Here is a 10627-nt window from a genome sequence, read left to right as displayed (position 1 = left end):
TAATTTAATTATGATGCGTTCAAGAGTCTTACGGCCTGAGGGAAGAAGCTGTTACAGAACCTGGAGGTTCTGCTTCGGAGGCTGCGGAACCTCATTCTAGAGTCCAGCAGTGAAAACAGTCCTTGGTGGGGGTGGGAGGAGTCTCTGCAGATTTTCTGAGCCCTGGTCAGGCAGCGGCTTTTTGCGATCTCCTGGATAGGAGGAAGAGGAGTCCTGATGATCTTTTCCGCCGTCCTCACCACTCTCTGGAGAGACTTCCAGTCTGAGGCATTGCAGGCTCCAGTCCAGACAGAATTTAGTTTTAAAGTATTACAGTTTATTAATTATTATTATTATTAATTACAGTCTTAAATGTATGTATAAATTTTTGGAGCCTTTTTAAAGAAAATCATACAGCAAATTATGCAATTACTTTTCAAAATGGGCAATACATCCTGAATATTAATTATAGTGTGAGCAATTTTAAGCTTTAGGCTTTTGAAACTGCAGAATACCTTGAAAAAATGCATTACCACTTCAGTTTGTGACAAAATTATGGTATTTATGGGGAAATATTTAAATATGAAAGCTTCAGTTGTACTTTTGAATGTTATTTATGTTAATAATGCACTGACAGAAAAAATATCTGTTAAGTTTAAAGCATTGTCCTTTTTATGTTGTAAATTATTTAAAAGCATTTTAGATTAAAAATGTACCTCTGGATAAACTAATGGGCACTATATACAACGTTACTCTACCACCAAGCTTGTTTTCACCATGCAATGTTACATTAAAAAAAAATCAAGTAATCTATTTTATTTATTTATTTTTTGCTGCCAGTGGCTGACACATCCTAGTCGAAACCTTCAGAATAAAAGCACGTTAACAAATTGAATTGCCGACCTTTCGTTGTGTCATTATGCGCTCTCAAATTTTAATATGACTATTTATATCAACAATTAGATACGTTTCTGTTTACCAGTTTACCACCTTTTTCTGTAAGGGGCACCGGATGTTGGCAGACCCGTCAGCGATCCTGTTCTGTCTCACTGTAATGTTTGTCTGATCTTGAATGGGATTGTGTTGAAAATCTTAATTTCCCCTCGGGGATTAATAAAGTATTTGTGATTCTGATTCTGATGACCACGCCCTACCGCCACAGCAGTGTTTCCCACAGGGCAGGCATCTATTTGTGGTGGTGTGGCCGGGGGGGGTGGCGGCAGCGGCGATGACCAAGAAGAACGCGGAGTAGGAATATAATTACATATTTATGTACATATTTATATACAGATTTGAACAATTAGTTATTCACTGAAATATATTTATTAATTGTGGTTCTTACAAAAAACATATCTTATAAAATATAAAAGCTAAAATGTCTCTTAAAGCTCTGCCCCTTTAATTAGTGCACACTAAATAATTTAACTTTAGCCTTCTACTACAACCATATTATTTACCAGCAACATAAAGTGAAACAGAGGCAGAGGTGTCCTACCACAGTCAGTCAACCACCACCTCCTCCTCCTCCTGCTGCTGCTGCTGAACAGGTCGCACTGGAGCTAGTCGCTCTATGTTTTGTCGTGGTCCTCTCTATAAGGCACATAAGAATATAAATTAGGACCCTTTTCATGAGAAAAATGCATTTCTGATCTGACCCTGCTTTATTTTTCAGTGTTTGCTGAGTCTCACCTGTTCCCTCCGCCCTAATTTTTCTACTTGCCCGACTTCTCAAATCTACTTGCCCCCATATTTTTACTTGTCCTGCCTAGGTTTTTTTCTGGCTGTGTAGTGCTCATGGCTTATATCTTACTAAAATCCTTCCCGTTGACTATTTACAACACTACACGGTATTTATTATTATTATTATTATCTATAATTACATTTAAATGGCATTGCATTCATGTAAAATTAAATGCTATTTCACATTATTTGACCAGTAGCAGTTACACCCATCTGAACAGGTCACCCACCTGTTTAAAGCCCGATCACAGTTGAAATCTTGAAATGAAGGGCTTTTAATGGCCAAAACATTAACCTGGACAACATTTTAACAGCTGGTTGGCTCAGATTTTATTCTTTTCATTGCATTCACATGCTGCAGTGGACAGTGGACATTTTAGCTTGAGTATTAATGTAGTATCTGAAGCACCGTCTCCACGTGTGTTTATTGACAACAGGGTTATAACCTGGACACGTTAGCTCGTCGGTATGAAAACAGGTGATTGCTACTACGTACGTCTGCCCCGGCCTCCGAGTCAAACAGCGGCGGTGTTAATGAAGCAGCGTCAGGCTGCTCACCGTCAGTGAAACGCTCGGTGAAATCGTGGATTAACGTTAAATATATGACGAGCCGCGAGCGATGCAGCTATAACTTATCTACCTACAACCTATATTACCCTCGTATTTTGATCCCGTCTGTCCGTCCGTCCTTCTTCTTCTTCTTCTTCTTCTTCTGGCCCACCAGGTGAATTAAGTGCTATTGGCGGAGTTACAATGCATAGTAGGCTACCGCCACCTACTGCACCGGAGTTGTAACTACAAGGTACATTCACAGACAGTCCCATTGCTTTTATGAGCGGTCGAGCGAGTCAAAAGCCGAAAAATCCATTTGTGGCGGACGTAATTGTTTCGTGGCGGGCCGCCACAAATAAATGAATGTGTGGGAAACACTGGCCACAGGTATCTAGGCAGTTTAAGGCAAACCCCGTGTGCCCGCCTGCACCATTATTTTATTTGGTTTTGAAAGACAAAGCTGTGTGGTTTTATTATTGGCTGGTGTCAACATTTAGTTGTTGCCTCATTGTGCTTCTTGCGGTTTCCAAGTTTTGCTGGTGTTTTTTTTTTTTTTTGGTAATGTGCCTAGTGCTAATGACAAAGGAGTCACGGGCCACAGATGAGCACCTTTGCTGTAGAAGCTAACTGTTTATGGCCACTATAGTCCTATGCTTTTTGTCCATCCTGTGGTCACAAGTCAGATTACGTCAGCACCGGAAGTACCGTATTTTCCGCACTATTAGCCGCACCTAAAAACCACAAATTTACTCAAAAGCTGACAGTGCGGCTTATAACCCGGTGCGCTTTATATATGGATTAATATTAAGATTCATTTTCATAAAGTTTCGGTCTCGCAACTACGGTAAACAGCCGCCATCTTTTTTCCCCGTAGAAGAGGAAGTGCTTCTTCTTCTACGCAAGCAACCGCCAAGGTAAGCACCCGCCCCCATAGAACAGGAAGCGCTTCTTCTTCTACTGTAAGCAACCACCCGCCCGCGTAGAAGAAGAAGAAGCGCGTGGATATTACGTTTCATTTCCTTTGTGTGTTTACATCTGTAAAGACCACAAAATGGCTCCTACTAAGCGACAGGTTTCCGGTTCATGAAAAGACGCAATCTCTCCATCCGCACACGGACTATTTCACAGCAACTGCCTAAAGACTTTCAAGAAAAGCTGGCTACTTTCCGTGCATATTGTAAAAACAAGATAGCTGAAAAAAAGATCCGGACAAAGAACATTATCAACATGGACGAGGTTCCACTGACTTTTGATATTCCTGTGAACCGCACTGTGGATACAACGGGAGCACGTACGGTGAATATTCGCACCACAGGGAATGAGAAGTCATCCTTCACTGTGGTTCTAGCTTGCCATGCTAATGGCCAGAAACTTCCACCCATGGTGATATTCAAAAGGAAGACCTTGCCAAAAGAGACCTTTCCAGCCGGCGTCATCATAAAAGCTAACTCGAAGGGATGGATGGATGAAGAAAAGATGAGCGAGTGGTTAAGGTAAGTTTACGCGAAGAGGCCGGGTGGCTTTTTTCACGCAGCTCCGTCCATGTTGATATACGACTCCATGCGCGCCCACATCACGCTGGTTTTTAATATATTATTAAAGTTTGACTGACCTATCTGACTGTTTTTTTGACATTCCTTTAGCGCAGTTAGATGCGGCTTATAACACGGGGCGGCTTATAGGTGGACAAAGTTTTGAAATATGCCGTTCATTGAAGGCGCGGCTTATAACCCAGGGCGCCTTATGGTGCGGAAAATACGGTAGTAAATTCAGCTGTTCACCTGGGGGGGTTTTCTTTTGTGATAACGAGTGGATAAACAGGGAAGCTGCTGCTTTGTTTCATCATATATTACATATATTACTTTTAATTTAAACTATCCCATGAAAGTGTGTTATTATTATTATATTCTTACAATGATATGCACATAGCTTGTTTGTGTTTGGATGGGGAGGAAGCCATGGTAGACAAACACCCACACAAACCAGCACGCATTGTAGCCGATTGCAATCACTCCTCCTCACTTATGTTTCATTCGGGAGAGACTATAAAACATTACAAATACTACAAATATAGTGCATGTATTGGTTGTGAGATGCAGATATCAACAGCGCGAGTGACTTAAGTGTTCACTTCCATATAATAAATCTCCACTTATGCTTTCGTCTTTGTATCTCCCAGCTTGAAGAAGAGCTGTGTGGAATTGTGGAGGTTCTTGGAATGGTGTCCAACAAGGGAGCTGTGATGGCCACCACCTTCAAAATGCTGCGAGATGAAAAGGGGCTTATTCCTTTTGGTATGTGAGAGCTTCATAAATCTTCAACTTGCAGGACTGTTGTTGTTGTTGTTTACACACGTGACTAGTGATGTTGTAACATGTCGTATTGTGGGATGTGGCAAAATCAAAATCTCACAGTATGATACTATCATACTGTAATTAATTATTGTGGTATATATCCAAATAAAAACTTGGTAAAAAAATGCCATATTGTGTAAAATTAAGAATCAGGAATGTTTAGGATAAACACACTTACTGTAATTGAACACAATCATAATGCTAAAATCTTCTAAACATATTTTTTACTACAAACAAGTATTTCTAAGTGCAAATAATTGTGCAGGAACATCTACTGTTTCATGCAAATATGTAAAAGAATAACTTAGTTATTGTCTTTAAAGTAACATTGAAAACATCCAGTGTAACAAGTGTAAAACAATAATGTATAGGTTAGTGCAGGGGTGTCAAAACTCAAATACAGAGTGGGCCAAAATGTAAAACTGAACAAAGCCGTGGGCCAAGGTTGAACAAATGAACCTTTTAATAACAAGTTTTGCATTGAATATTGAACAAGCAAGGCTTATATAACTTTATAGTGACATGCAAAATCCAGTTTCAAATAATAATGATCATAATAATTAAAAAATATCGATGGCATATCAAATACAATTTAAATACAAATTGAATGCCTCTTTTCTATTTGCAGCCTCCTGAGGTAAATATCAACATTAACTTTTTCCACAGGCTAATAAATTGGAAAATAAAATAACAATGAATAAACCAACCATTCAGGACTTTAAACTGCTCAGTTTGCAACACACTGATCTAATCTGATGTGCCCAAGCCAGATACCTGCCATCTTTTCTTGGATGCTAGTTCATTTATGTCAGGGCTCAGGCTTTGAGCTGAGGCAACCTTCATTATCGAACATCAGTCATTATATCTCGTAGTCCACCCGGACCACAGTCTTGGGGGCGTGCCTTAAAGGCACTGCCTTTAACGTGCTCTACGAGCTGTCGTCACGTCCGCTTTTCATCCATTCTAACAACGTGCCGGCCCAGTCACAAGATATGTGCGGCTTCTGTATGAACACACACGGGAATGCAAGGCATACTTGATCAACAGTGATACAGATTACACTGAGGGTGGCCGTATAAACATCTTTAAGTTTTGTTAGAAATTTGCGCCACACTGTGAATCCACACAAAACAAGAATGACAAACACATTTTGGGAGAACATCCGCACCGTAACACAACATAAACACAACAGGACAAATACCTAGAACCCTTTGCAGCACTAACTCTTCCGGGACGCAACAAAATACACCCCCGCTACCACCAAACCACCCCCCAACCATGTAGCGTCCCGGAAGAGTTAGTGTGGCTATTTTGAAGAAACTAGAATATATAACATGTTTTCAGATATTTCAACTTTTTTTGTTAAGTACATAACTCCACATGTGTTCATTCATAGTTTTGATGTGACAATCTACAATATAAATAGTCATGAAAATAAAGAAAACGAGGAGAAGGTGTGTCCAAACTTTTGGCCTGTACTGTATATGCAGTATTATTATGTATCACTAGTGGTTAATTTGGTCTCAATAAAAATGGCAAAAATATCGTTTATCGGCAATAATTTGTGGGTCAATATATCATCAAGCAAAATGTGTTATCGGCCCAGGCCTACTCACCAAGTTTTGGTTTGTTACCGTCATACGTTGCGGTATTATTGTGAAGACTTTGAAACAGAAATATTTATAATAGCGTCACATGTCTATTGTGTACATGTGAGGTAATGTACCGTATTTTCCGCACTATTAGCCGCACCTAAAAACCACAAATTTACTCAAAAGCTGACAGTGCGGCTTATAACCCGGTGCGCTTTATATATGGATTAATATTAAGATTCATTTTCATAAAGTTTAGGTCTCGCAACTACGGTAAACAGCCGCCATCTTTTTTCCCGGTAGAAGAGGAAGCGCTTCTTCTTCTACGCAAGCAACCGCCAAGGTAAGCACCCGCCCCCATAGAAGAGGAAGCGCTTCTTCTTCTACTGTAAGCAACCACCCGCCCCCGTAGAAGAAGAAGAAGGGCGCGGATATTACGTTTCATTTCCTTTGTGTGTTTACATCTGTAAAGACCACAAAATGGCTCCTACTAAGCGACAGGTTTCCGGTTCATGAAAAGACGCAATCTCTCCATCCGCACACGGACTACTATTTCACAGCAACTGCCTAAAGACTTTCAAGAAAAACTGGCTACTTTCCATGCATATTGTAAAAACAAGATAGCTGAAAAAAAGATCCGGCCAGAGAACATTATCAACATGGACGAGGTTCCACTGACTTTTGATATTCCTGTGAACCGCACTGTGGATACAACGGGAGCACGTACGGTGAATATTCGCACCACAGGGAATGAGAAGTCATCCTTCACTGTGGTTCTAGCTTGCCATGCTAATGGCCAGAAACTTCCACCCATGGTGATATTCAAAAGGAAGACCTTGCCAAAAGAGACCTTTCCAGCCGGCGTCATCATAAAAGCTAACTCGAAGGGATGGATGGATGAAGAAAAGGTGAGCGAGTGGTTAAGGGAAGTTTACGCGAAGAGGCCGGGTGGCTTTTTTCACGCAGCTCCGTCCATGTTGATATACGACTCCATGCGCGCCCACATCACGCTGGTTTTTAATATATTATTAAAGTTTAACTGACCTATCTGACTGTTTTTTTGACATTCCCTGTAGCGCAGTTAGATGCGGCTTATAACACGGGGCGGCTTATAGGTGGACAAAGTTTTGAAATATGCCGTTCATTGAAGACGCGGCTTATAACACGGGGCGGCTTATGGTGCGGAAAATACGGTATCATGTTGTGTACATGTGATCAGTGATGTTGTGTTGTGTCCCACAGACTTGGAAGTGTACAATGAAGCTGTGAAGATGATCCATGACTTCCCTCAGTTTTATCCTTTTCAAGTGGCTACAAATGGATAAGACTTCATTCTTTGCCCTAGAAAAATTAAAATGCAGACAATTTGTTTAATACTGTAGATATTAATAGTTTATAATAATCCTGCAGAAATGTTATTGACCGGTATAATTAGTTTTGATATCGGGGTTTCCCCTACATGTAATTGATCATGAGGCACCACCATGGCAAAAATAAAAGCGGCCACACCTTAAAAGTATGTTGTTGTTTTTTTTAATGATAAACAAAATCAAGTATTCTAATGGATGACTAAATATTTTTAAATTGTGTTATACAGTCTGTCCAAAAAGTATACGCAGCACCTCACTTTTTCTGTCCTCAAAATTCTACACATAATACACCATAATGACAATCTAAAAAGGTTTTTATTTTGTTTCTTTGCAAATGTATTAAAATGTAAAAAAAACAGAAACTCACATGTATTTACAGCATGTGCTCAATATTTTGTTGATGCACCTTTGGCAGCAATTACAGCCTCAAGTACTTTTGAGCTTGCTACACCTGTTTGTTGGGGAGTTTTGCCAATTCCTCTTTGCTTATATAAAAGCCAAAACCAGTGAACTTGGCATGTTGTGTAAAGAAAAACAGAATAGAATGATTTGCAAATCCTGTTCAACTTCTATTCAATTGAATAGACTGCAAAGACAAGATATTTCATGTTCACACTGAGAAACTTGCAAATAATTATTTAATGGCAGCAACACATTGCAAAAAAGTTAGCACATGGGGCATTTTCACCACTGTGTTACATGGCCTTTCCTTTTAACAACACTCAGTAAACATTTGGGAACTGTGGAGACCAATTTTTGAAGTATTTCAGGTGGAGTTCTTTCCCATTCTTGCTGGCTGTACAGCTTAAGTTGTTCAACATCCTGCTATTTGACACTTCATATTGCACCACACATTTTCAATGGGAGACATGTCTGGACTAAAGGCAGACCAGTCTAGTACCCACACTCATTTACTACCAAGTCACGCTGTTGTAATCTGCAGAATGTGGCTTGGCATTGTCTTGCTGAAATAAGCAGGGGCGTCCATGGAAACGTTGCTTGGATGGCAACATATGTTGCTCCAAAACCTGTATGTACCTTTCAGCATTAACGTAGGGCTGCAAATAACAACTAATTTGATAACCGATTAATCTGTCGATTTTTACTTCGATTAATCGATTAATAATCGGATAAAAGAGACAAACTACATTTCTATCCTTTCTAGTATTTTATTGAAGAAAAGAAACAGCATACTGGCACCATACTTATTTTGATTATTGTTTCTAGAGGGGGGGGGGGTTACCCACATATGCGGTCCTCTCCAAGGTTTCTCATAGTCATTCACATCGACGTCCCACTGGGGTGAGTTTTTCCTTGCCCGTATGTGGGCTTTGTACCGAGGATGTCGTTGTGGCTTGTGCAGCCCTTTGAGACACTTGTGATTTAGGGCTATATAAATAAAGATTGATTGATAAAGATTGATTTCTCAGCTGTTTGTAAATGTTGCAGTTTATAAATAAAGGTTTATAAAAAAATTTAAAAAAGTAGCCTCTGCGCATGCGCATAGCATAGATCCAACGAATCGATGACTAAATTAATCGCCAACTATTTTTATAATCGATTTAATCGATTAGTTGTTGCAGCCCTACATTAATGGTGCCTTCACAGATGTGTAAGTTACCCATGCCTTGGTCACTAATACATAGGGATGATGTTCGAAACCGGTTCTCCCGATTGTTCGATAAGAAAAGAACCGATTCCATGGATTCAAATCCTTTTTTGAGAAACGGTTCCCGTTATCGAAGCCACTATAGTAAAGAAAACAATTTGGTTATTTATTCGAATCCCTGGAAACGAATCCCGTGTCACAGGAAATGTCCTGTGGAACGTCACAGGAAATGACGTAGCTCAGTCATTCGGCGGCAGATACAGGAGCAGCAAAAATAATGGACCGGACAAAACGCATACTTGCCAACCCTCCCGGATTTTCCGGGAGACTCCCGAAATTCAGCGCCTCTCCCAAAAACCTCCCGGGACAAATTTTCTCCCGAAAATCTCCCGAAATTCAGGCGGAGCTGGAGGCCACGCCCTCTCCAGCTCCATGCGGACCTGAGTGACGTGTCGACAGCCTGTTTTCACGTCCGCTTTCCCACAATATAAACAGCATGCCTGCCCAATCACATTATAACTGTAGAATCATCGAGGGCGAGTTCTTGGTTTCTTATGTGGGTTTATTGTTAGGCAGTTTCATTAACGTCCTCCCAGCGCGACAACAACACACAGCAACAGCAGTCACGTTTTCGTCTACCGTAAAGCAGTTCGTCTGCCGTAAACAGCAATGTTGTGACACTCTTAAACAGGACAATACTGCCATCTAGTGCATTTGATGAAAGCACTTTTGTGCGTGCCGCACAGCAATGCATCATCAGAGAGGGCGTTCTGCATGGTTTGAAAAATAGTGACAGAGAATAGAACAAGGATGGACAATTCAACCCTTAACTCAACAATGAGTAGATGAGTGTTATGTGTGTGTATATGTGTAAATAAATGAACACTGAAATTCAAGTATTTCTCTTATCTATATATATATATATGTATACTGTATATATAATAAAATAAATATATATATTGTTGCGTTTTGGACCAGTTGTTCCTCCCAGGGAATTCAAGTCACAAGTCGCTCCCAAGCTCTTTACGACACTTAAAGCTGAGTAGAAATACCACCAGAGACAGAATAGGTATTTTGTAATATATTTGCAAAGCTTTGCATATACATTGAGACCAGTCCAGCATAGAACATTCAATCGCGCCACCAAGATGGTCTGCCCCTCTGCCCCCCTCGAAAAACCCTCTCCCCTCTTAAGTCTCTCTTCCTCCCACCCTCGCACTCATGTCCCTCCAGCCAAAACACATGCCCATTATCTCTCTTTCTTACATTCCTCACTCAAGGTTAAGCACACAGTTTGTATCTGTGTGTCCAAGCTAGTTCCACGCCAAGTGAACGTGTTTTTTCGACCGTTGGCGACACGATTAGCGAAAAGAGAGTCGGACTTGATCCTGAAAAAGCAGACATGCACATTTTCTTTGAAGAAGAATTGTT

The 10627-nt window shown here is 40.5% G+C and overlaps 1 protein-coding gene across 1 annotated transcript in view; it reads left to right on the top strand.

The window, feature by feature from the left end:
- Window positions 1-7736, top strand: part of rpa3 (replication protein A3) — an 11546-nt gene extending 3810 nt beyond the window's left edge. The window contains exons 3-4 of the mRNA XM_061983319.2: window positions 4451-4565; window positions 7460-7736. Of these exons, the coding sequence (XP_061839303.2) occupies window positions 4451-4565; window positions 7460-7542 (198 nt within the window). The 3' untranslated portion in view covers window positions 7543-7736. The remainder of the gene's footprint in view (window positions 1-4450; window positions 4566-7459) is intronic.
- Window positions 7737-10627: the final 2891 nt, after the last annotated feature.

The sequence above is a fragment of the Nerophis lumbriciformis genome, linkage group LG21, assembly GCF_033978685.3.
Source record: "Nerophis lumbriciformis linkage group LG21, RoL_Nlum_v2.1, whole genome shotgun sequence".
Taxonomy (NCBI): Eukaryota; Metazoa; Chordata; class Actinopteri; order Syngnathiformes; family Syngnathidae; genus Nerophis; species Nerophis lumbriciformis.
This window is presented reverse-complemented; position numbering and strand designations above follow the sequence as displayed.